The 25,310-nt window shown below is 37.4% G+C and overlaps 4 protein-coding genes across 5 annotated transcripts; 1 reads left to right on the forward strand and 3 right to left on the reverse strand.

Annotated features, from left to right (window-relative positions):
- Positions 1-570: 570 nt before the first annotated feature.
- serinc4 (serine incorporator 4) lies at positions 571-12,517 on the reverse strand. 2 transcript variants are annotated; one of them, XM_056749384.1, is made up of 12 exons: positions 12,449-12,517; positions 10,425-10,592; positions 10,049-10,227; positions 8,390-8,469; positions 7,957-8,050; positions 7,287-7,498; positions 7,056-7,151; positions 3,330-3,456; positions 3,176-3,248; positions 2,980-3,019; positions 2,728-2,875; positions 571-2,504 (listed from the first exon to the last, which is right to left on the reverse strand). In XM_056749384.1, the coding sequence occupies exons 1-12, from the start codon at positions 12,515-12,517 to the stop codon at positions 2,294-2,296; spliced, it is 1,497 nt and encodes a 498-aa protein (XP_056605362.1). In that variant the 3' UTR covers positions 571-2,293. The 2 variants fall into 2 exon arrangements, 1 of the variants encoding a protein (XP_056605362.1); XR_008906822.1 differs by lacking the exons at positions 7,056-7,151; positions 7,287-7,498; positions 7,957-8,050; ... (2 more) ...; positions 10,425-10,592; positions 12,449-12,517 and adding an exon at positions 4,415-4,651 and having other exon boundaries at positions 2,416-3,456.
- A 6,688-nt stretch (positions 12,518-19,205) lies between these two features.
- Positions 19,206-20,163, forward strand: hypk (huntingtin interacting protein K). The gene is made up of 4 exons (XM_056749192.1): positions 19,206-19,395; positions 19,677-19,732; positions 19,816-19,867; positions 19,957-20,163. Exons 1-4 carry the CDS (start codon positions 19,234-19,236, stop codon positions 20,050-20,052), a joined length of 366 nt encoding a protein of 121 aa, XP_056605170.1. The 5' UTR covers positions 19,206-19,233; the 3' UTR covers positions 20,053-20,163.
- Positions 20,164-20,200: 37 nt separating this feature from the next.
- Positions 20,201-22,955, reverse strand: mfap1 (microfibril associated protein 1). Its single transcript, XM_056749189.1, is given in 9 exon segments — positions 20,201-20,590; positions 20,819-20,908; positions 21,000-21,159; positions 21,256-21,525; positions 21,740-21,839; positions 21,842-21,926; positions 22,020-22,152; positions 22,258-22,474; positions 22,747-22,955. Coding segments are annotated over 9 exon segments (1,317 nt in total). The 5' UTR covers positions 22,829-22,955; the 3' UTR covers positions 20,201-20,410.
- A 948-nt stretch (positions 22,956-23,903) lies between these two features.
- hddc3 (HD domain containing 3) lies at positions 23,904-25,273 on the reverse strand. The gene is made up of 4 exons (XM_056751631.1): positions 25,002-25,273; positions 24,668-24,723; positions 24,306-24,546; positions 23,904-24,215 (listed from the first exon to the last, which is right to left on the reverse strand). The coding sequence occupies exons 1-4, from the start codon at positions 25,111-25,113 to the stop codon at positions 24,085-24,087; spliced, it is 540 nt and encodes a 179-aa protein (XP_056607609.1). The 5' UTR covers positions 25,114-25,273; the 3' UTR covers positions 23,904-24,084.
- Between the last annotated feature and the right edge of the window lie 37 nt (positions 25,274-25,310).

A 25,310-nucleotide genomic window follows, 5' to 3' on the forward strand; every position in this document is an offset into this window, starting at 1 on the left:
TAAGCTTGTCTATGGCATAGTAGTTTTGCCAATTAACATTTATTTTGCTTTTTATTTTTGGCAGCCATTTGGCACATTTTTCCCGTTAACCATTAGCAGACTAAGATTATCGCATTGCCTTGATGTGGTTGTCAAAATATAGTGCAGCCTCTCTACAAAACACACATCAACTATACAATGTGTTTTGTTAAAAATATATTTACAAAAATAACTTACATGGCGATGACATAAACCACAAAACTAACACAAACATGCAATTAGAGCTAAATAGGCTGATTGTCGCTGGGTTATTAAAGTCATTATATCGGAGTTAAAAGCTTTTTTTTCTCCCCGTGGCTTCTGATATGGTAAAAATAGTGGGAGGGGCTCATCCCTGGAGCTAATGGCTATAACAGCACATAAAGTATCTTACGGAAGTGAGTACACCCCTCACATTTTTGTAAATATTTTATAATATCTTTGATGTGACAACACTGAAGAAATTAAACTTTGCTACTTTGTAAAATAGTCCGTGTACAGCTTTTATAACTGTAAATTTGCTGTCCCCTCAAAATAACTCAACACGCAGCCATTAATGTCTAAACCGCTTGCAAAAAAAGTGAGTAGAGCGCTAAGTGAAAATACCCAATTAGCCATTTTCCATCCCCGGTGTCATGTGCTTCTTTAGTGTTACAAGGTCTCAGGTGTGAATGGGGAGCAGGTGTGTTAAATTTGGTGTTATCGCTCTCACTCTCATACTGGTCACTGGAAGTTCAACATGGCACCTCATGGCAAAGAACTCTCTGAGGAGCTGAAATAAAAGAATTGTTGCTCTATATAAAGATGGTCTAGGCTATAAGAAGATTGCCAAGACCCTGAAACTGAGCTGCAGCACGTTGGCCAAGACCATACACCGGTTTAATAGGACAGGTTCCACTCAGAACAGGCCTCGCCATGGTCGACCAAAGAAGTTGAGTGCACATGCTCAGCGTCATATCCAGAGATTGTCTTTGAGAAATAGACAAATGAGTGCTGCTAGCATTGCTGCAGAGGTTGAAGGGGTGGGGGGTCAGCCTGTCAGTGCTCAGACCATACGCCGCACACTGCTTAAAATCGGTCTGCATGGCTGTCGTCCCAAAAGGAAGCCTCTTCTAAAGATGATGCACAAGAAAACCTGCAAACAGTTTGCTGAAGAGAAGCAGACTAAGGACATCGATTACTGGAACCATTTCTTGTGGTCTGATGAGACCAAGATAAACTTATTTGGTTCATATGGTCTCAAGCGTGTGGCAGCAACCAGGTGAGGAGTGCAAAGACAAGTGTGTCTTGCCTACAGTCAAGCATGGTGGTGGGAGTGTCATGATGTGGGGGTTCATGAGTTCTGCCTGCACTGGGGAGCTACAGTTCATTGAGGCATACTGAAGCAGAGCATGATCCTCTCCAGTCGGAGAATGGTCCGCAGGGAAGAATTCTAACATGATAACGACCCCAAAAGAAGCTGAGGGTGAAGGTGATGGACTGGCCAAGCATGTCTCCAGCCCTAAACCCTATTGAGCCTCTATGGGGCATCCTCAAACAGAAGGTGGAGGAGCGCAAGGTCTTTAATGCCATTTCCACTGAGCGGTACGGTTCAGTGCAGTTCAGTACAGTACGATTCGGTTTGGGAAACCCTTATCAGGCTTGCGTTTCCACTACCAACAATACCCTTACTTGATTCGCTCTGGTGAACTCCATGCCTAAGAAGGTTAAGACAGTGTTGGAAAATAATGGTCGCTACACAAAATATTGACACTTTGGGCCCAATTTGGACATTTTCACTTTGTTGCCAGCGGTTTAGACATTTATGGCTGTTATTTTGAGGGGACAGAAAATGTATACTGTTATACACGCTGTACTCTCACTACATTAAATTGTATCAAAGTTTCATTTCTTCAGTGTTGTCACATAAGATATAATAAAATGGGGTGTACTCACTTCCGTTAGATACTGTATATAAACCACAGATCACTGAAATAAAGCATTGCTCACATAATCTACAAAATTGTCTATTTCAGATAGTAAAACGCTCCTACAGTCCTAGTAAATTACATTGAACTTTTCCTTTTGGCAATTTAAGAACATCCCCAAAGGTATGCTCATACAGTCAAAAACATGGTTAACGTCCTCCATGTTGAATTGCATTTGCTGTGCTGATCGATTTAATCCTAATAGGATTAATAGTCTTCAGAGTGACCCATTCCCTCCAGGTGAAAATCCCAGTAACCTACATCCATTACCACTGTCTTTGACTCTTCAATTGTCCAGTTAGTACGATTCACACGCTAACACTAACGTGGCGTTGGGTGTTGGTCCGTCTCTTGATGCGGGCACGGCGAGGACGTTTATGATCGGACTGGCAGTGGCACAGGGGACCCAGCAGAAGCCACAGATAAAGAACCACACATGCCCAGCAAGAGGACAGCTTGACCCAGAACGTGGAGTAACTCCCATGGGTGAAGGTGGTCTCCAGGACAGCAGTCTCGTAACTGGAGGACAGAATGTTATTTGAGAGTTATTTGTCAGGAAATGTAATGCCTATAAGTCTATTCAGATAGCCTTTCGTCTAGGCATGTACGTACGTGTAAGGAAATAGTCCTGACCACACTAAATAGGCTAAAACACTTACAAAAACAATGTACAAATGTTTATTGTCATTCCAGTGCTTTCTACCGTGACCTCCCTAATCCACCAAGCTCTTTAACGACTCACCTAAACCAATTAGTGAGGGTCATCATTACGTAGAGGGAGGCCAGAAAGAAGACAAAATGAAAGAAGAAGTAGCTGTAGGCAACACGCTGGGTCTCATTGTGGATGACCTTCTGACACCCTTTGTTCTCATCGATGACAAACTCCTCCTCTGCCAGAAGAGAAACAAAGCTGTTTCTAACATGCCAGGTCTATTTTATGACATTACTACGTTTGTGAATTTCATATAAATTGGAACTTGTAAGATTGTTTTACCGTCTTCTTCCTCTGGGCAGCAGAACCAACAGCTGGCTTTCTGTTCAGGGATATAGAGTGAGGGAATGCCAGAGAAAGGTGATGTCAAAATATTTAAGTACATCTTGGCAGTGTTTCTAGAATTTAAGCTCATTCATGTTTTATTCAGCTCTCAAAGTTCATCGCACTTAAAACTTCAAGACTGAAAGAGGCATACCTGGAACTCATAGCGGTAAACCTTTATCATCCAGAAAGGTCCAAAGACCTCCGCTAAATATGAAGCCTCATTACTAAAATAGAAAAGGAGTTAGTTTGTCTATTAACATCCCATATCAATACTTTGTCTGTCTGATAAGATGCATGATGCCCACCATGCAAAGAGAACGCAGCAATACATGATTGCAGCACCAATAATGGCCACAGCATTGCCTTCATTTTGAATTTCATCCCGGCTGACTTTGGGGTAGCACACTGTAATATTGACCCCCTGATACTCCACTGAAAGCACACAGAAATACAGAATGAGTTGATATGATTTGTCACACATTTGGATTAAGTTTGCATGTTTTTTGCTTAGGCTCAGGACACACAAACATCCTTCAAGATTTCAGAGTTCTCTCTTCCACAGTCCTGGAGTTAGGGGTTGCATCAAAAGCCAGCACTGTGCTGTATAAAAACAATGGCTAATTTTGCGGCATGAGAGTGTCACATTTAAACACTCAGTTTAGGAATTCCATCTGAACCTGAGCCAGTGGCCCATTACTGTTGAAGTTGTGTGTTTGCAGGAGTTACTCTGAGATGGAATTAAACTCCTCATATGCCTCAGAGTGCCCTGCAGTCCTTTTTGAGGAAGTTAAGGAATGTCACATGATACTACAAATACAAACAAAATGTGCAAAATGTTTCCCATAAAAAAGCAAAGACTCACAAAGGCAATCCTGCATTATTAGTCCGCCACATGTGAGATATTTCAAGCCCTTCATGAGAACGTAAATCATCTCAAATCAAAACTCTGTGGCAAATTGTAATAATTATTTTGCAGTCTCGACACTCAACAGGGGCTGTAATTCTTCTGCTCGCTGACGTTTACCACCAGTTTAACATCTGTATTTCAAATGGTCATGAGTAACGCTCTCAACTACATCTGCGTTCCATGCTTGAGAGCTGTTCTATGACCTCAGTCAACAGAGCATTTCTGCCAGGAAAACTCATTCATCTTTGTCATATGCTGTACCATTCATCACCTTTGCAGTATGTCAGTGATACGAGAAACCCAGTTCAAATGATTTTGCAATCTTCAATGATGTCTTTTTTGTTAATGAAAGAGGTTTGATTAACTCTGCTGAGGGATAAATCAACTTCTTTAGTCTTCTGTCATGTTTGCTTTAGTGACACTCTAATATGATGCCAGGGTTAATAGATTTGCAAATTGGACAATACCTTATAACAGACTTACCTTATAACACTAATGTGATAGTTTGTTTAGTCTCCTCAACACGCATACAAACTACAGAATGTGTTTTGTTACTCAATGTGTTTACAAAAATAAATTGTTATATAAATCCAAAAACTACGACGGCGTTTTAGTGCCATGTTAAAAATACAATAAAGTCGAAATGTTACGAGAATAAAGTCGAAATGTAACGAGAATAAAGTCGAAATGTTTCGAGAATAAAGTCGAAATGTTACGAGAATAAAGTCGAAATGTTTCGAGAATAAAGTCGAAATGTAACGAGAATAAAGTCGAAATGTTACGAGAATAAAGTCGAAATGTTTCGAGAATAAAGTCGAAATGTAACGAGAATAAAGTCGAAATGTAACGAGAATAAAGTCGAAATGTATCGAGAATAAAGTCGAAATGTAACGAGAATAAAGTCGAAATGTTACGAGAATAAAGTCGAAATGTTTCGAGAATAAAGTCGAAATGTAACGAGAATAAAGTCGAAATGTTACGAGAATAACGTCGAAATGTTTCGAGAATAAAGTCGAAATGTTACGAGAATAAAGTCGAAATGTATCGAGATTAAAGTCGAAATGTTACGAGAATAAAGTCGAAATGTTACGAGAATAAAGTCGAAATGTTTCGAGGATAAAGTCGAAATGTTACGAGAATAAAGTCGAAATGTTACGAGAATAAAGTCGAAATGTTTCGAGAATAACGTCGAAATGTTACGAGAATAAAGTCGAAATGTTACGAGAATTAACTCTTAATATTTTGAGAAAAATCACAGAATTGCTAAAAACAATGGATGTGCAGGATTTGGTTAAATCCTACTTTAGATTAGGATTGAGCCATAAGGAAATTCTTTGTCTTTTGGCGCATCATCACGGAGTTATAATAGTAAAAGGACACTGCAGCGGTTATGTAGGAAACTGAATTTATTCAGAAGAAAAATCAGACATGAACTAAGAACTAACTCACTGGTTCAGATGACGTGCTTAAACATAACTTAAACTCTTAAACTACAACATTCACGTAAACAAAATACGTATTACGACGAGTTAATTCTCTTAGTTAAATCTCTCGTAACAATCGACTTTATTCAACATTTCGACTTTATTCTCGAAATCTTGGATTTTTTTGTTTTTAACGTGGCACTAAAACGCCTTCGTAAAAAACGAACAGCAAAACAGAGAAAAATATCCACATTGCAATGCATGCAATGCAAGTTGGTTATGGTAAATATGAAGAGTTTGATTCCAAAATGAGATCACTCGAAATCATGTTTTTTATTATGTTATCATTTTTTATTATGTTATCAATTTTTTGTTATTATGGCTTAAATCAAAACAAACCAATTGGAGTTTGATTGATATTAAATGGAATGCATAATAAAAAAACATGATTTTTGATTTTTTTTTTAAATCTCGGATTTAAATTTCGGAACCATGTCCACATGGAAGAAAAAAGAAAAGAGCGGAGGGAGAGTAGTCTGAATTGGGTTCTAGTACTCTGCACTAGCTCACACATTGGACTCATAGCGCCAGCCGCGAGCGTTTCCAAGTCAGCGGGGATCGCATCGGTTGACATGTTAACATCACAACGATCAACGTCTCGTGCGAGAACACCGCGCTATGACTCATAGTCTCTGTGCACTCGCTCATCCAATCAGATGATGTCCTGTGAGGACAGCGATTGGCTCTTGTCTCAGACCTTCCCCGAGGTGATTGGTTGAGTGACGAGCACTCTGCACGTGACCTCTACAGTGAGCTTCCTACCGCTTCTAGAAAGATGGTTTTTCCTACGTGTTTTTATACCCTCCCTGCTTCACAACGCTTTACCATTACGGTTAGAATTACGAATCGCACTAGAAGCCTTTACAGGAATACGGAATATAACATATGTCTTTTATAAGACCGGTTGTGTATAACTGAACTCTCGTTATTGGTGATAAGTAACTCGATTAAACAGTCGAGGTGGGTTGTATGCAAATGAGTGAACGGGGATTGGCCAAATCACTACTTTTAACACATGCGCGTCGCAGCTAAGCATTAACAAATTAGTTTATACATCTAAGGCCCGGTGTCACAGTCCCAGACTAAAATGAATGCGTGAAATGACTGAATATAAAATTGTCTCAAGATGCACACCAAAATGTATTCTTCCAGGGCATTTTTATAAAAGTGACATAAATATCTTAATTTAACTAAAGCATAGTCCTGGCATAAGCTAAACTGTGTCTGTGAAACCGGGCCTAAAAGTACTTTGTTAAAGTTGGTCCCAGATTTAAAAGCACAAACAATGGCACACCGTAATAATAAATACACACAGAAAATTGTGTAGTCATTCTGTGACAGGGTGATCAAGTACAGTTATATAAAAACGAGTATGCCACGATTTTGCTTTACTTTTTGGGATCCAAATAAAATTGATATTCAACGTCCCAAAGCTCTGTCCATTTTCGTTAGGTCCACTGAACGGGAAACAGTCTTTTATAACGAAAGTTGTATTTATTTATATAAAATAGGGTTATCATAAACAAATCATCTTCACACAAATCCTCTTAACAACAGCAAGCATCCCGTTATAAGTAACATTTGATTTCCCTCCATCGCTGAAACTGTTCTGCTTGAGACATGCAGTCTTTCCTAGTTACCTTTCTCAGGTGGGCGGCTGGACAGGGCGGAGAATGTCAGGTACATGACATAACAGCAAATGATGGATGCTTGCAGAAGTCCTGAGCGGGGCTGCTCTGAGAAGCAAAACCGACAGTCAGTTTGCTATTATACATTATATTAGCTTAAACAACATTTTTGCTTTATTTGGTGTCTGTCTAAACTACCACGTATTAAAACTGATGAATACTGAGGAAATATACAGCACTAACTTTGCTGAACGCAGGGTGTAACTGCAATGAAAGACATGATAGTGCAGAGGGCCAAGTTTGTCCATAGCAGGCCTTTATTGAGGTGGCATCCAGCTGGGTGAGTGTAAAATTTGTACATGAAAGTGAAGGCCATTGTTGCGATTGTGTAGAAAAAGAGCGTAGCACACATGACTGCCACATACCACCTCTTATTCTCAGCTGCACCGGTTAACCTGTGGATGAGAGACAGACAGGTTGAGATCATTTGTTGCCTCAAGTGTAAGTCTAAAACAAGCATTCACACTACTGTATGTTTCTCTTGGACAGTTTCCATACTCTGAAAGAGCTAGTTATGTGCTGCCCAGGAAATCCTATTATGGTCGGAGTGTTAAGTGGTGAAATGGCCTTAAGTAGTTTCTGAAAACATCTGGAAGAATGCTGGATGTCAGAAGGTTAGCAGGAGGATTAGTTTGAATGTTTGTGTGTGAATAAGTAAGATACCAGAGAGACAAACAGGAAGGGAGTCAGAGGCAAGATTATCTGGACCTCAGTGAAGTTTTATCATTCAAGAGTGAGATATGATTTAGACATACACCAGATGTGGCCTTAGTGTTTCGTTGTCTAGTAAAGAGTTCTTTCTTATAGTAGTTAATATGGATTACATATCCTTGAACCAGGTCCCCTCACTTACCAGTTTTTATTCCAGGTGTGTGCGAAAGCAGTGATGAGAATGAGCTGAATGAGAATGAAAGCAAAGCCTCCCACCACTCCAACATAATGCCAGGCTACAAAGCGAAAAAAATAAAATATATGTATTTTATGTTAACAAATTATTAGAATGAAATGACCTTAAAGCAGAGTGCAAGAACAAGATTCACCATAATTGAAACAAGTGAAATCCAGCCATAGTTAGATCTACAGGATATACTGTAAATCTGAACTGTTGCTGTTTATAAAACGATGAGCGTGTTTATAGTGCCACCTGGAGGACGTGTATAATAAGTGCTCAGATGACCCAGAACCATCAACATCTTACCGTCATCACTTTAGATAGATTTATTGTTTTAATAAAAGCACTTTTATTCCCATTTTCGTGATCAGATTTCAAAAGATGATCATCTCACCATGCAAAAAGGATTCTGTGGGAATAAAGAAGGCAGCAGCAATCATTCCAAGCAGGGTGATGAACTTCAGAAACCAGAACCTATGTAAGGATCAGGAGAAAACGTGTTAATGTATCTATATAAAGTTATATAAATTTAAATTACCCATGAAATGTATGTGTATGGTCGATTTAGAATACGGGATAATTCACCCCAAAAAGAACCTTCATTATTTGTTAACCCGCCCTTATGTCATTCCTGTATGACTTTCTTTCTTCTGCAGAACACAAAATGTGACCCTGGACCCTAATTTCAGTCATAAAAGTCACTTTTTTAAAATTTAGATTTATACATCATGTGAAAGCTGAATAAGTAACCTCACATTTGCTGTAGGCTTTGTAGGTATTTGGCCAAGATAAAGCTATTGAAAAATCTCAGGGTGCCAAAAAACTAAGTATTGAGAAAATCGCTTTTTTAGGTTGTCTATCAGAGGAGCTGTAGCAGGCCGTTGCTAAGAAGAAACAGGTTTGTTTTAACGCTCTCTATTGGCTTACTGCTGTAATGACGTTGTGAAGATGAAATTTTAAGCTTCACATAGATACCAAACTTGATTGGGTTTTTCCAAAGAGCGGGCAGCAGTGAGCAGTTGTAGGAGTGTTTATGGATATTTTTGTTTGTGATTTTGCTGCATCCACTCACAAAAATTTAGTTTTGATATATTCACGGTAGGAAATTATAATCATAATAATAACAAAATATCTTCATGGAACATCATTTTTACTCAATATCCCAATTATTTTTTTGCTATAATAGAAAAATATATTATTTTGACCGATACAATGTATTTTTGGCTATTGCTTCAAATATACCCGTGCTGCTTATGACTGGTTTTGTGATCCAGTGTCACTTACATTTTGAAATATGTTGGTAACCAAACAATACTGCATTTTTAAAAGGAACGGAGCTTGATGCTGCCATAAAGAACCTTTAACATCCAAATAACCTTTCTTTCTCACAAAAGGTTCTTTGGTAACACTTAACAAAAGTGCTGTTTGTTAACATAATAAATGCATTAGCTATCAATGAACAATTTAGTTTTTCAGCATTTATTAATCACTCTTAATGTTAGTTCATGTCAATACAGGTATTCATGTAAGTTCATAGAACATTAACTAATTTTAACAGACACAATGTTTGATTTTAAAAATTGTTTATTAAATGCTGAAATGACCATGAATTAACATCAATAAACGCATTATTAGTAATATGTTTTATAGTAAGATCATGTTAGCTAATGCATTCACTAATTGTTAGCACCTTATTGCAAAGTGCTACCGGTTCTTTGTTACGAAAAAAGGTTCTTCAGAATATAAAATGGTAAGAAAGAAATGGTTATTTAAAGAGCCTTTCACTGAAGGGTTCTATGTGGAACCAAAAATGCATCTTCAATGGCTTCGCTGTGAAGAACCTTTTAAGCACCTTTATTTTTTTAATAGCATGGCTCCCTTTGACTTCCATTGTATGAACACAAATCCACTGAGACATTTCTCAAATTGTGTGAGTGGGATTAAATTTCTTCTTCTGAATTTCTTCTTAAAGCATTGTATTACAGAACACATAGTAATGTCACAATCTTCATTAAGATACACATATTGATAATGATGATAGAGAGTCACTGACCCGTTGTGGATGAGGGCTCTAAAATCTTGACTGGATTTAACATCGATCAGAAAGATGGCCATCATCAAGTAGAAACAAGCTGTGCCAAAGCACACTCTGTAGACAGCAGAGTACCCCACCAACATCTGACAGTCCCCTCCTCCATGAGCCTCATCACAAACCACATTAAAGAAAGGCACCTGAGGAAAGTGAGGTCTTTTAGAATGTTTCTGTATGGTTCAGACTATGCTGGAAAGTGTAGCCAATGTGTGTTCTGGCAGGCAGATTAACCAAGATTGACTTGAGATAAATGGGGCATGGTTTTGGGTGCCTACAGCATCAACAGTTTTACAACAATAAAAATAGGACGGGGAACAGAAAGATATATCATACGTACATTTTCTCTCACTGCCTCTGACACAGTCTTAGACAGCATGAGACACGAGACAGTACAGGCCAGAATGTGGAATAAAGTGTACATGACCCGTGTGCTGGAGGATGATTTGATGGGCGGACAGAAGGAGCAGCACAGTGAACAGGGTGCTGGGCCACAGCAACAGCAAATCTGTCCGAAAAATAAAGACAAGTTGATTGAATGACAGGGTGCCAGGTCTCCATCTTCAGGGATAGCATGCAGGATGGTTTGAGATTAATATAGATCACTTAGAGCATCTGGATTTTTCTAATGGATCAAGGCTGGTGGTCTAGATAAGGTCCAAGCATCTTTTATCCTTATAGCTAAACCCAGAAATATAGATCTAAAACTCTCTCCCACTAAATTCCACAGATTAACAATCATCCTGTATGATATATATATATTATGGAAGTAGCTAACAGAATATGCTTTTAATAAAAAAAGTAAAAAACAAAGTATTTACTGTATAGCCTAAGCGGAGAGCAGCATAATTAGCAAAGTATTTAGATGTCCAAACCTTTTATGCCTCAACATTCAATTAACAAACTCATGATTTACATTACTGTTGGCTTCTCAAGCTTAACATGGTCAACTTGTCCAAAAGTGAGCTACTTATGACGTGGTATTTCTGTCATACAGGGTTTTTTTCGAACATGGATATCCGTTTCGTAACAAGGGTTCTTAGTCCCTTATTGACAATTCTCCCAGAAAAGCTCATCCAGCGAGCAAAAGAGCACGCCCACGCACAAGCGTGAGAGAAAGAACATGCCCACGCGTCACATAGCCAGCGTGAGAAAGAACAATGCCGCTTCACTCAACTGACTGAAATTTAGCCATGATTGTTTGCTCACTACATTTCGGTGATGAATGTTATATAAACGTTGGATATAATGCTGGATTTGGAGATAGTTTGAAACTGATAGATGGGGCAGACCCAGCACTAAAAGATGCTGGACATTAACCGCACGCGGTACATCAAAAGAAGTCATATTTCTGTTTTGTTGGCAATCATTGTGTACGTGCATAATGTAAACAACAGGAACTTATAGTGAATCAATGCGATGATGTATTGTGTGCTGTAGTTCAGAAACCTCCCACACGTCTCCAGGAGCTCTACTTCCGGAAATATTCGCACAGCTGTATCTGTCTTCTATAAATTTGATCAAACGAAATACTCTTCGAAGATACGAAGTATGCAATACTACTGTATAGGTACTCAAGATTAATATGAGATTGTCAGAAACTGCATGTGTTAGCTAATCTTTAATGAAGCCTTTTAAATTAAGTTTTAAGAACGATTGGCTTCTTACTCTGATAAGATGGCATAAATACACCTGAACAATTTGTTTAGATTTGCCGAAACAAATTCTCTTAAATGACATAAAAAATCACCTTCGTTAATGTTTTACCATTTGTTGATCATTATAAAAACACTTTCACTTTGTGCGCACTTGAGACAAGTTGAAGTTGTTGCATAATTTGCTATAAATAAGACAAAATATTTCTGTAGCTGATGAAGGAGAGAGTGAAACAACACTGACAAACAACTCCCAAAGCTGATGATGGAAGACTGAGTCCTTCATCCTCTTAATAGTATTTGACAGAATGCACTTTCCATGATGTCTATCTGTTTTATCTCATACAAAACAACCAAACCCACATTTTCAAAATTTATTCGGCACTATTTTATGAGAATTTTATAAAAACTGTGAAAAAAATTGATTGACCTCAATAACTAATCTCTTGAAATTATGGAGGTTAATGAATAAAGGCCAAGGGGCTACCTAAAAGCAATGTTTGCAAGTACATTATGAGGTAGTCTATAGCCATCTGACAACAATGAACACTTAGTTCTATAAAAAGGAAGCTTGATGAAGCAATTTAAGTCACAACCTAAAGAAATAGTCTGAAGGGACAATAGGGTCTAGAATTAATAAGTATAATAAAAAAAAGCTTGTCGTAACATTCTCACGACTGTCATTACTATAAAATGAATTTGCTCTCACCTGATAAGTCATCATATTCAGGAAATAGTTGTAGGCACCGCTGTGGTGCGAAGCTTGAGCAGTCGACATCTTATTTTCCTTACGTAGTCATTGAAGAGCTCCAGCAAAAATTATATTATCCTACAAAATATATGCTGTAACCAGTGAATCACGTGATCCAAGAACAGTAGTAGGTCGCTAAGGTTTATATTAAATAATCCTCATCAAGTTTCTCCCATCAGCCAACTGTGAGCATTGTCCTACGCACCCCCAACCGTAAACTCTCATGTTCCATGAACTTTCTAATAGTCTTTCCATATCCTATGTACTCCCTGAGGCCATTGAATGGTGCCAGCAGAGCGTGTGAGCGAGGGTGGATGCCCAGATGCCCTCCCTACTGTCGCCTCTACTCAACCAGGCAGATTAGGTAAAAGAGAAGGGAGGGGAGACAGGTTGCATGTGTTAGCCCATCTGTCCCTCCCTTCCCCCAGACGCTTTCTTTACTGTACCAGCGAAAGCCACTGGAGCATGCAGCCTCACGTTTAATAGGGTTGCTCTAGGATCTTAATTGGTTTACTGCAAAATAATGTAATTTCTTGCGATATTGTGATTTTCTCTGGCAAGGTGGAAACATTTTAGATAACCCCATTTACTGGCTAAGTGGCACCTTAGGAACCGCCCACTCGCCTGACTTTAAAGAGGCCATGCATGTAATCCAGTCATTAATGCAGTAACCCAGAAACAGGGTAGGGAGGCCAATGAATGGGGTGTTTGAAGGAATGTACCCACATTCCTTTGCATTGCCCACAAACTCTGCAAACATTAGTGTTACACTTTAAAGAAAAACTGTTACATAATGACAGACTGGACGTATTAATTCTGCACAAATGGACTCAATAAATTGTTGGAGTGAAGTGAATCAGCATCATATTATTGATAATGTGTGATGCCGTGTAAGCCAGCAGAGTGCTCAGTAAATCTATATTTGGGTCAGTGTGTATGTGTGAGGACGTGTGCCGGATTATCCTGGAGTTTTTAGTCCTCATCTCAGCCTGGGTGACCTTCTCTACGGTAGTGTGACACGTTAATCCAGACAGCAGGGTCTGGCCAACACAGCCCACTTGAGCTCAGCCATCTTCAGATAAAATTGATCACGCATGTAGTATTCAATAAACTACACTGAATGATATAGAATACATTTGAAGAGATTTCATTTGCAAAGACAGTTCACTATTCAATAATAAAGTTTTTTTTACCGTGCATTCAAATTATTCAATTAGTCAAACCCGCAGTTGGGTTGTTTTAATTTAGTAATTATAACCAAAAAAATACAGCTAACACAATAAAACATAATAAAGACATGATAACATAATAAAAACGTTTTTGAAAATAAACTCTTCATTTGCCCAGCAAATGTGGCCTATGGTCACAAAACCAGTCTTAATTATCACATTTTTAGTAAAAGCCCAAAATACGGATCAAATGTATGGATCAAAATTATAGATTTTCTTCTATGTCAAAATATTTACTAAAAATCATGTTCCATGAAGATCTTTTTTACATTTTAAACCTTAAATCAAAACCCTGCTACCGTTCCTCTAATTAACAACTTCAAAGGCAATTTTCTCAATATTTAGATTTTTGTGCGCCCTCTGATTCCAGAGTTTTAGACTGATGTATCACCCCCATATATTGTCCTGTTTTATCAACCCATACATCAATAGAAAGCTTAGGTTTTAGATTATGTAAAAATCCAAAATGTTGAAAATTGACCTACAAGATTCACATTTTGCATCTTTTGCACGCGCAGATTTGTAATTTTAAATGTATACATGCGGCAGGCGCGCACAAATATGGAGCGACGTACATTTTTTTACCCACCAAACCCAATACGTTCTGATGACGACGCCAGTTCCTCTTCATTTGGACACCGTGACATTACTTTGTGACCACATTCTGAGGATGTCTTGGCAACATTCCATTTCTTAGCATTTTTGCTTACGTTCCAGAAACATCCTAGTCACATCCTCAAATAACGTCGTGAATTAATGCCATGAAGAACATTGTAGAGAAAGGCTTGCGTTTTGTGTGGGGTTTTAGATCTGGAATGTGAATCACCCCTAAGACTTTTTGTAAGGTTTTGTTGTCCAGAGTCACAAATGTTTGCTCATTATTTAAAGGGGTAGTTCACCCCAATGAAAACTATCGTTTACTCACCCTCAAACCACCTAGCAATTTTCAGCTTTGAAACATCATTTACTAGAAACAATGGTAGTCAAATATGCCCCAGAACTGTTTGCTCTCTTAAATTCTTCAAAAAATATCTGATTTTGAGTTTGACAGAACAAATGAATACAATTTTTTTTTCTATGGTAGTGAATGATGTCCCAGAACTGAATTTTTCACATTCTTTCAAATATCTTTCTTACAGAACAAATACATTTATACAGGTTTCGAACAACTTGAGGGTGAGTAAATGGTGACAGAATTTTCATTTTTCGGTGAACTATCCCTTTGACAATACTATTTGGATAGGAAAGGTTACTCCAGCATTTCATCGATCAGTTATCTAACATGGCGACACCTTAAAAACTATTAATTATGATGACAACCATCTGTAAAATGCATCACTCAACTAATCCTGTATGTCTGGTGCAATATTTTCACCTATTTACTAATATCTCTGAAATCCAGAGGAAGCGAATAGCGTCTTGTGATTCCAAAGCAGAAATCTGCTCTTGTATTAGCCAGAGAACCGACACTGTGCTGGATTTAAATTTACAGTCGTGTGGCCAAAACTGAACTAGGAACAAAATCATTTGGCCAATAACATTGGATCCATTGGTGACAGCACATTATGGCACAAACATTGTATTCTTCTTTCTAAGAAAAGACTAAGTCGATTATGTTTGTTAAGACATAAATACATTTTCTATGAATAGCAGCATAACAACAACACTGCCGTGTTCCACACTAACACACTTGCTAAAACATTTCATCAACAAGTGATTCTAAGGCAGTTTAATTTAGGAACTTTAATCCTTGCTCAGTTAAAGGACAGACATGAACTTTTCTTAAACTGTTAGAGTATTTGAACGTTTACAGAGTGTATTTTCAATGAGTGTCTAATCTCTGAAACATCTACTGTACAGTGACTAGAGGTCTTTTTATTCAATAATTAAGGGCTTTGTGTGAGAGATGAACACTAGCACACTGTTAGAACAAAGCGTGACTAATACCATACACTGGAAATAACTCAAGAGAAACATTTAATCTATGCTTTTTTAAAGGGGTCATATGGCGTGAATATGTGTTTTTCTGTGTCTTTGGGGTGTTATCAGTTCCCCATGCATGTATTAGCCACAGGAAAATTAAAAAAATAAAGTATCGGAACAAAAGATGCATTGTATCTAAAAGCGAATGCTCACCCAGACCTTCCTCGTGTAACCACACCCCCACACATATATGGCAGTTTCACGATGTGATTTGACCGCTTAAATTTATACGGACATAAGGTACCTGTCAGTACAATTGCTTTGGAACCTGGTGTTCCAAATATGGCAAGAGGCGTTACATTTCCGTCACATTCTTTCAGTATTCGACCAATTACTACATACTGGTTAAGTGGCCAATAATAGCAGTCCTCGCTTAAAAAATACATAATTTTGTAACCTTAAATTGCGTATACACATGCATTACATCTAAAACAAACGATAATAATCGTTTTAGCCGTTTCATATGACTCCTTTAAACATACTGTACTTTTTATCTACGTGCTTCAGAGGAAATGATGCACAACATTAACTCACATATACACAGTTTCATCACACGCATGTGCTGGCCCTAAGTTAACTTACGGTCTGGTCTGTGTTTGGTTAAAATATGACAATTTGTTTTATATTTAATTTATATTAATATTAACCTAGTCATTTATATTTTAGAGTATATTAAAAAACCTCATCAGCTATATATTCTATAACATAAAATGTATAATATTTTGAATTTATATTAATATGAAAATAAGAATATTTTATTGAATATTAATTGTATTCAATTAAGTAAAATTAAATCTACTCAAAACTTATAGGGTTTTTTTTGTGGAGTTCTACCGAAAAATTAAGTTTGGGCCACATAACGCTTGTTTATGTTGTTGCCACTGAAACCGTCTGTATATCAAATGTAAAGCCTGTTTCATCGTATGTGCACCTGACACCCAGTTAACTTCTGGTTTGTGTTTGGCTATAGTGTAATATAACTATTCATATTTAATTTAATTTAATTTATGTTAATGTTAATTATTATTATTGTTTTACTGTATAATATTTGTTTTAAATGAACGAATTGTTGAATTTCGTTGTATGTTCATTTTATTAAATAAGCAATTTGTTCAATGAGCCCTGTTGTTTGGTCGCATTTAAAGTGGGCAGTTTCTGCATATCTCATGTTAATCTTAAATTCTTACAGAATAGTATTGTACCCTTCAAATATCAGTAGTGTCCTTAGGTTGAAAGACAGAAACAGCTGTACGATTATTTCTTAAAACATATGACGCATGCAGGAGAACTAAACCACGTGCGCACACATTGCCAACAACAAAAAAATCTTGAGAGTAAGCGGGTCTTTGTATCGCTCGTCGGTTGATGCATGGGCAGGCTATATCTTTCTCCTTGCCTTGGGCGTACCTTTCCAGGAAAATTGCCCAATAAGGGGGACTAAGAAACGTTGTTACGAAACAACAAATTGACCGTGTCAAGCACGAGAAGACAGCACGTTTCACATTGTAAAGAAGTCAGAATGCATAAAACACCATTGCATATCCCCTTTAAAGAAACCGTATGGTACATTGACGTCTAGCAGTTGAGCTTGGTATGGGTTAGGGCTAAATTCAAAATATTGGAGAGAAAAGTTTAGCAAAGTAACATTTCTTCTCCTTTTCTTTGGATTATTTTCAGAAATAACATGGCACTCTATAGTTTGTGAAGGAGTACCGGAAGTGAAGTTGGGGGTCACAACGTTTGTTTATGATCTTAAGATGAAACCGTCTATGAAGCATTCTTGGAGGAAGAACTTTGTAACTATAGCAGTAAGCAACAATTGTGTTATTGCCACGGGTTTGATTTCTATGGTGTTTGTAGAAAAATATGCTTTTTTTGTTTAGTAAAATTTGTTATTGCAACCTAAGATTGTAGAATCTTTGACATGTTGGGAAAGAAACAGGAATCAAAAACTTTACATTATATTTATATTTAATAGCCTTTATATTTAAGGCTTAGGGTAGACAGCATGTAAAGCTTAAAGCAGTTGATTTTTAATGAGTCGCATAATAATTTAACATAATAACAAAAATAATACTAAATACATGAATTTCTAAATAACAAAGAGCACACACAGTTCTACCATCATACTCAGGATTGCTTACTTGAGCCCAGCAACAGCGATGACACATTGATCCGGTTGTCAGAAGTCCAGATGTTCTCAGAGATCAGTCATACAGTAGAATAAAAAGATGACTGCTGAGGGAGTAAGGCTTCCTGTGAAACCGTTGTAGCATTTCTTCATGAACATATTTAACTATGAACACAAGAAGAGCAGAGCAAGTGCCACACTTCAGGTGTAGTCAGAAAACACTTGCTTTTTATAAAGCTTATTAAGTTGAGAGGAGGTGGAATCTCACGAAGGGAAGAGAAAGGAAGGGAAAGGCACGTAGTAACAGACAGTGTAGGTTTAAGTATTTGCCATCAGTAAACCTATTAAGGGACAAAAATAGGAGGCTAATTGCTTTAGAACCTACAGTTGACAGCATAAACATCATCTGCCTGTCTGTAAAGTGGTTTAAGATTTGTACTGTACATGTCTTTTCATAAAAAACAATGAATGATTTTCAGATGGTTTAATTTCTGATGTGCTCCTCTTCTTAGAGCAAATTATGATATTTATGAAAATTATTCAACATAATTATGATATTTATGATCTTAAGGTTTGTCATTGTAATTCAAACATTTCACTCAACATTTCCATTTTAATATATTTTCACATAGACTTGGTTGGCATACGATCACAAAAATGTAATTGTGTCAAGGGGACTGATTGTTATCTTACACTTTATTTATAGTTATAACCAAAAGAACACTAAAGTATAAATTATACAAACTGGCAAATGTCAAAGATTAATCTTACGTGGCTCTTTATTGCAATCTTGAACTGTTTTTTACCTAAAAGAACACTTGACCGAAACAATGACCAGGGACAGCCAAATTATTAAACACATTTCATTACAGCTGATAACAATATCAACATAAAAACAGAAAGTTCTCTTTTAGTTTTTGCTGCCTTGAGCTATGTTAAGCTATTTCATTAAAATAAATGAAAATATATGGTGGTGGTCTCAGACCTAAAACGGCTCAGTTTTTATGTATCTTGCTGTTTTGAATTTATGGGAAATTTAGTAAGAATTGGCAGTCCGGGTGGTGTATGGATTATATATACAGATTTGGGTAGTTACGGATTACATGTAATCTGGATTACGTAATCACATACCAAAAATCAAGTACTGGTAATTAGAATAAACTACAGAGTTAACTCTATATAATTGACAGAATGGCAGTAAATTGTTTAGTAATAGTTTCGTAATTCTCCTACATTAAAAAAGTATATATATATATAAAAAAAGTTTTTTTTAACATTTTTTAATTATTATCATCCAGATCTGAAAAAAACACACGTGACCATTTTGGTGCGTAGCCTTAATATCCGTCCGAGTTTAACGTGATCATTCTTTTGAGTTCCGGGTGCCTGAGGAAACGAACATGGCGGCTGAGGGAGATGTAGATATGGATTTGGAGGCTGATGAAAACTGCACGGGAAAACCGACAGAAAAGCCTCGTAAACACGATAGTGGAGCTGCAGATTTGGAAAGGGTTACTGACTATGCCGAGGAGAAAGAAATATCCAGCTCCAATTTGGAAACGGTATGTGTATGGGCCTATCAGATGCTAGGTTGGCTAGCTGAATAACCATGTGCATTCATACGGACTCGTATAATATCAGTAATGTAATAATTCAGTGCCTCTAAATGGCTTGTTTTGATGATGATGTAGCATTTTTAGTATATTTCATCAGTAGAGTGCTCGGGTTTAGAATGTAGGTGGTTAAGTGTGCATTGAACCGTCATTCTTGCCTCTCAAAACAAAATAAAGGTCTTTGTTTTATCTCAATGTTAACGAGTTGTTATTGGTGTCTGTTTCTGAAGGCCATGTCCGTGATTGGAGATAGAAGATCCAGAGAACAGAAGGCTAAACAGGAAAGGTGAGATCATTTCTTATCGATGTTTTAATATTTCACTGTTAAGAAATAATCATGACATTTTCTCATATCCTTCTCCTTTGTAGAGAAAAAGAATTGGCCAAAGTAACAATAAAGAAGGAAGACGTGGAGCTCATTGTATGTACATACGTTAACTATTCTTTTAATCAAGCCTCGTAATTGCATGTAATTTGATAAAACCCTAAACTTGTTAATATCTTCAACAGATGGGAGAGATGGAGATCAACAGAGTTCTGGCAGAGCGCAGTCTAAGAGAACACATGGGCAATGTTGTTGAGGCATTGATCGCGCTGACTGACTGAATTTGGCTGATATGAGATGGACATGTTGGACTGTCTTACTTGTCATGAACTTTCCCTCCCCCTGGCTTTCACACTGTCCTTAATCTGTAATAAATTAACTTTTTAACAGTACATCTAAATTTTTCAAATGATTTTGTTGGCAATGCAATGATTTTTTTAATAGTAATTTATTACCATAAAACAAAGATTTTTCTTTACAAAAAGTGTTACTAAGACCGATTCTGTACACAAAATGAAACCTTATCAAGAGGAAAACACTTCAAATGCAATAAAGATTTTCCAACGTTAACACAAGCAACTGGTCAAATAAAGGGAGAAAGGTAGAGCTGGATTTGCACATGGATTACAAGCAGCCGTTTTATGTCTTTCGTTTATTCACTGTTGGACGTTCAAACACATCTCTCACGCCCCCTGCCTTCTGTTTGAAGAACTTGCTGTTCTGAGCGCTCTCCTGAGCCCAAGCAGAATCAAATGAAGTTGTGTCCTGATCCACGAGATGCGTGTATTTGGTACGTCCAGAACGTCCAAAGTTTTTGACCTGGAAATTTAAGAGCATATTAAATAGTTTACTCATAAATGTGTGTGCATGTAACGACTAGGTCACTTAAAATGTATTGTGGTTTATAACTGTCAGAAGAGAGTTACAACCGGATTGAATTGGTTAGTTGTAATCGCTAAGATGATGTGTGTGGTTAGATGAACTATATCATCCTGTTTGTGTTGAAACCAATACAATAGGTTAAAAATGCACAGAGATGGTACTAACCTGCATGACTTTGGGTAAAATTGTTTTGTTGAAATGGTCCTCAAGGGTTGGAGCACTAAAGTCTCTCTTGAAGACATCCTGCTCTTGATCCTGCAAAAAAGAAGCAACAAATTACAGACAGGCAAAATAAAGACTAGCTGCAATTGTAAAAAAAAACTTCCAATAATCTCCCATCACTCACCAAGAAGAAAGCTCCTCTGTGATAGTACTTCTGTAGAAACTTATATTTGCCCTTTGATGCCTTGTTGGTGACGACTTTGCCATTGTTGCGCAGTTCTGCTCTGCGCTCCTCCTCTGTAAGATTGTGAAATCTCTCGATTTCAGCTTTATCCCTCTCAATTCTATAAATGTAAAAAATTCCACAAAACGTTATTATTTGTTTTTATATACACAGGTGTTAGGAAACATAATAGTGCATTATTCAAAAAAGCACTCACAGTTCTCTGGCTTCTCTGTCCCTCTTGATGCGCTTAAGTTCTCGGACTTTCCAAGCCTCATATTCTTCCTCCTCATTTTCTCCATCTGTATCTAGAGCATCAAGAGCAGCCAGTGTACGTTTGTTCTCCTCATACTCTTTCTTGGCTTCCTCCTCTACAATCTTCAGTGTGTAGCGCCGCCTCTCTTCAGCTTGTTTTTTGGCCTCGACCTCAAGTTCTTTCTGTTTCTGCTCCTCAGCTTCTCGTTCTGCTACAGTCACTCTGTCCTTCCTAGTTAGACACATTTACAATTCATTATACACATATTAGAGCCACATTGGGGGACAGATGGGGGAATACATATGCATTACTACACGAGGTCTCTGTGTTTAACTTTGCAACATATATTTTATAGTCCAAAACTATAGTCTATCCTTACCAAGCAACCTTCATGATATTTTCAGCATAAAGAGACAAGATTTACACCAGTTTAAAAAAAACTTACTTGCGGATGAACACAGGTTTTAACCGAGGCTCTGCTTCGTCCTCGCTGTCAGTGTACTCCTCATACTCTGACTCCGATTCAGAATCTTCTCCAGATTTCCCTCCTCCTCAACCTCCATAACCTCCATGTCCTCGTTCTTCCTCTCTTGTGCACGTTGTCGCATCATGCCTCGCCTCCTCTCAATTTCCTATGCAGAAGACAGAACACCGTATTTTGTAAACTTATTTTATAACTATAATTACAAAGCACTTTTCCCTATTGCTTTGTTGAAAAGACCCACTTCATCATCAACTTCCTCCTCTTCTTCATCCTCACTGCTTTCTTCTCGCTCGGGGTGCCAGGTTCCTTCATCAGAGTCCTCGCTGCTTTGAGCAATCAGCTCTGGCTCTGCTATTTGCCTGTGTCTCGCAAGTCTATGGGAGAAACAAATACAATACAGGATAACATCAGGTCTCTTGTACAAGCACAAATGCATGTCAGCTAGCTCATGAGGTTTTATGCTGGTGGATTTGCTGTACCGTTCTTCAACATCTTCTGACACTCGATTCATGAGACGTCGGAGACGAGGATCTGACTTTTCCTCTTCTTCAATTTCCATCTCAGGTTCAGCCTCTTTACCTTTCTTAACAAACTGGAAATCCTCTTCTTCCTCATCTGAGGACTCCATAGGGGCATAGTCTGGACGCTTACCCGACACATATCGCTTTACTTTTACCTTCTCCATCGAAATTTCACCTTAAACGACAAAAAATGAATGTTTCTTTAAAATGAATGTATGTTTTTTGATACTGCATTACGTTATCTTGGACATAACGTGACTATCAGCACTATAAGCACGTAACAACTACCACAACTACAAATAGAATGTGCGAATACTCATAAATAAATATCATAACAGAAGTTGTACGTGTTAAACTTGGAGTTTATTAAGCTGCATGCCAATCTTACCACATGCTAATCTTTAAGGCTAACTAAGTGCATCTCACAAAAATAACGTTTACGGTTACCTTTTTCATTTCGGATCGGCACAGCTCCAGCCGTCGACTGAATCGGCGGCTGCTTAGCGTTCAAAGCGTTGGATCCTGACATTTTGGACTCACCACACGGGTGTTTTCACACGATTAAAACACAAAACCTTCGTAGAACTGACTGTTTACAGTCCTTTATCCGCTAACATGGACGTCCCGCAATATAACGTCAATGTGTTTGCAGTGCGTTCAAATTGTCCCCTGGAAACAGTGTTCCGATTTAGTAGTTCCTACCTCCGTCATGTAGACAGCTCATTGGTTTTTATTATGCATTTTTTTAGTTAAAATATATGTATTAAAAGATTTTGGTTATTTTATTTAGCTTTTTTAATGAATAAAAAAACAGTGTCTATTTTTTTAATAATGTTATGTGAGTTACATTAAACTATGGATGTATTCAGTGTTGAATGGCAGAGATTCCCCACCTAGGGGGATGTAGTTGGTGACATATTCTTAAATCATAAACATAAAATTCCACTATATACAGTTTATATGAATGATGTGGGACTATCGTTTGGAGGCATTTCATGGATAAAATAAAAATATAAAATTTATATCCACCTCATTAAAACCCCCCAATTTAAATCAATCCCCCTTATATTAACTCCATGGACTCCCTCCCTGTGTTCACCCATTTCAAAATTTGTTTAGCTATGAATTGCATCCAGAATAAAGGTTTGTGTTACATATATGTGCCCATGGATTTTAAGTAGCACGGGAACTTTTAAGTAAATGCCAAAAATACGTTGTATTGGTCAAAATTATCCTTTTTTCTTTTATGCCCAAAATCATTAGGATATTAAGTAAGAGTAAGAGAGATTAAGGAGATTTATAAACGTCTGTATCTCCGCCATATAATGTCTTATCCTTAACAACTCATTAATCAATAGAAGGCCTAATTATTCAGCTTTCAGATGATGCAAAATTGTCAATTTCGAAAAATTGACCCTTGAGACTGTTCTGTGTACTGTGCATGTTCACTTTGTATTTATAAACACATACACATATACATATTCACATATAATACATGTATTTATTTATTTATTATTACCATTAATTCAAACTTTGTATAAATGTTATATAAACTTTTATCCTGGATAATTGTATAATTAGGAATAATCTTAACCAACAATAACTTTAATCAACTTCAACTTTAATTCAAATTCATTATTCCAATCAATGCATTTGTATATTAAATATCCCCAAGGAAATATGCTATTTACCAAAAAAAAATTATCATAAAAACAATTACTAAATCTATAAAGAGCATTACAATATGATCAATTGCGCCATAATTTCAACCAGTAGTTTATATAATCATATTTCCACTCCTCTCTCCAAAAAGAGCTGCTTCAGGATCTCTTCAAGTTTTGCATTGGTGCCACGAAGCCCTTTTATCACTTGAGATGCCCATACAAAGTATTCCTGAACCCTTTCTGGTGTCCAACCTGTTAACAAAGATATCAGACAAACACTTACACAAACAGCAAAACCACAGACCAAATACAAATAACCAATGACCAGTTTTCATATCTCACCTGTGGGAGTGCAACGATTGAGGTCCCGTAGATTATACAGTTTGTCAGCTAGCTTAACCAACTTGGCCTGGTGACTGCGGTGTGGTGCGTGCTCCACTTGAAGACGTTTTCTCTCCTCTTTTGACAACGTCTTGTCATCCGTCACCTCCTGGACGATTCTTGCCACCGTCGGTCCAAACACAGACTCCAGCTCATCGATAGTTGTGTCAGTGTCTTCTACTGTGTCATGAAGCAAAGCTGCCTTTATTACAGACAACCAAGACAAGCATCAAAATAACAAACTGCATTAGGAACAACTTTAAGTAAACTCTGGTTATTACTTGAATAAACCATTTTAAGATACGAAAAATAATGAGACTCACTTGTAAGACTTCAATATCTGTGATTCCTCCCTCATGACTTAAAATTCTTGCCACACCTTTTGAAAAAAAAAGTTTTTTCCTTTAGTCTTTGAAATTGAAGTGCTGGAAATGGGCGAGATCCAATTTGGAACAGAGAATCCCACTATATTTATGTGTAAAATTAGCATAAAGTTTGAAAGCTATTACATGGATTAAATAATCAAATTATGTAGATATGGGGAACTCCGCCCCCCCCCTTTAAAATTAACTCTCTGAACTCAGCCCTGGTTAAATATTAATGAAATAAACTAAATTCTTAGTTCAATACGTGCCGTTTAGTGCTTTACTATAGTACCTATGGGGTGGTTGATGTAGGGTGTGGCGTCTGGGTCTTTACGGCGCTGATTTCGATGTTTCTCTGCAGCAAAATGTATCGTTTCTAACAGCACTGAAGTCAACGAGCTCATTTTTACATAAAATTAAAGCGCTAAGATTAATGATCGTCTCTAATAGATTCAATTTTGTATGAACATATAAAACTCAAAGTACCTTGTGTATTAAAAGCAATGCGAAATTCTTTTTTAAATGTTTGTCTACAGCATGAAGGAGAATGGAAGGAAGGTGTGTTTTGTCCGCACGTCTAATATGTCCGTAGTGAAACAAG

The sequence above is a fragment of the Triplophysa dalaica genome, chromosome 1, assembly GCF_015846415.1.
Source record: "Triplophysa dalaica isolate WHDGS20190420 chromosome 1, ASM1584641v1, whole genome shotgun sequence".
NCBI classification, from domain to species: domain Eukaryota; kingdom Metazoa; phylum Chordata; class Actinopteri; order Cypriniformes; family Nemacheilidae; genus Triplophysa; species Triplophysa dalaica.

What these genes read in the sequence shown, in the direction of transcription:
- serinc4 (XM_056749384.1), bottom strand. Translation starts at nt 12,517, where the DNA reads ATGTCGACTGCTCAAGCTTCGCACCACAGCGGTGCCTACAACTATTTC. An exon ending in AGAGCCCTCATCCACAACGG is followed by an intron (nt 8,470 to 10,048) that starts GTCAGTGACTCT and finishes ATCCTTACATAG; the next exon opens with GTTCTGGTTTCTGAAGTTCA. An exon ending in TGCTGCGTTCTCTTTGCATG is followed by an intron (nt 3,249 to 3,329) that starts GTGGGCATCATG and finishes TTTCTATTTTAG; the next exon opens with TAATGAGGCTTCATATTTAG.
- hddc3 (XM_056751631.1), bottom strand. Translation starts at nt 25,113, where the DNA reads ATGAGCTCGTTGACTTCAGTGCTGTTAGAAACGATACATTTTGCTGCA. An exon ending in CTACATCAACCACCCCATAG is followed by an intron (nt 24,724 to 25,001) that starts GTACTATAGTAA and finishes TTTTTTCAAAAG; the next exon opens with GTGTGGCAAGAATTTTAAGT. An exon ending in CAATCGTTGCACTCCCACAG is followed by an intron (nt 24,216 to 24,305) that starts GTGAGATATGAA and finishes CTTTGTTAACAG; the next exon opens with GTTGGACACCAGAAAGGGTT.
- hypk (XM_056749192.1), top strand. Translation starts at nt 19,234, where the DNA reads ATGGCGGCTGAGGGAGATGTAGATATGGATTTGGAGGCTGATGAAAAC. An exon ending in CAGAAGGCTAAACAGGAAAG is followed by an intron (nt 19,733 to 19,815) that starts GTGAGATCATTT and finishes TCTCCTTTGTAG; the next exon opens with AGAAAAAGAATTGGCCAAAG. An exon ending in AGGAAGACGTGGAGCTCATT is followed by an intron (nt 19,868 to 19,956) that starts GTATGTACATAC and finishes TATCTTCAACAG; the next exon opens with ATGGGAGAGATGGAGATCAA.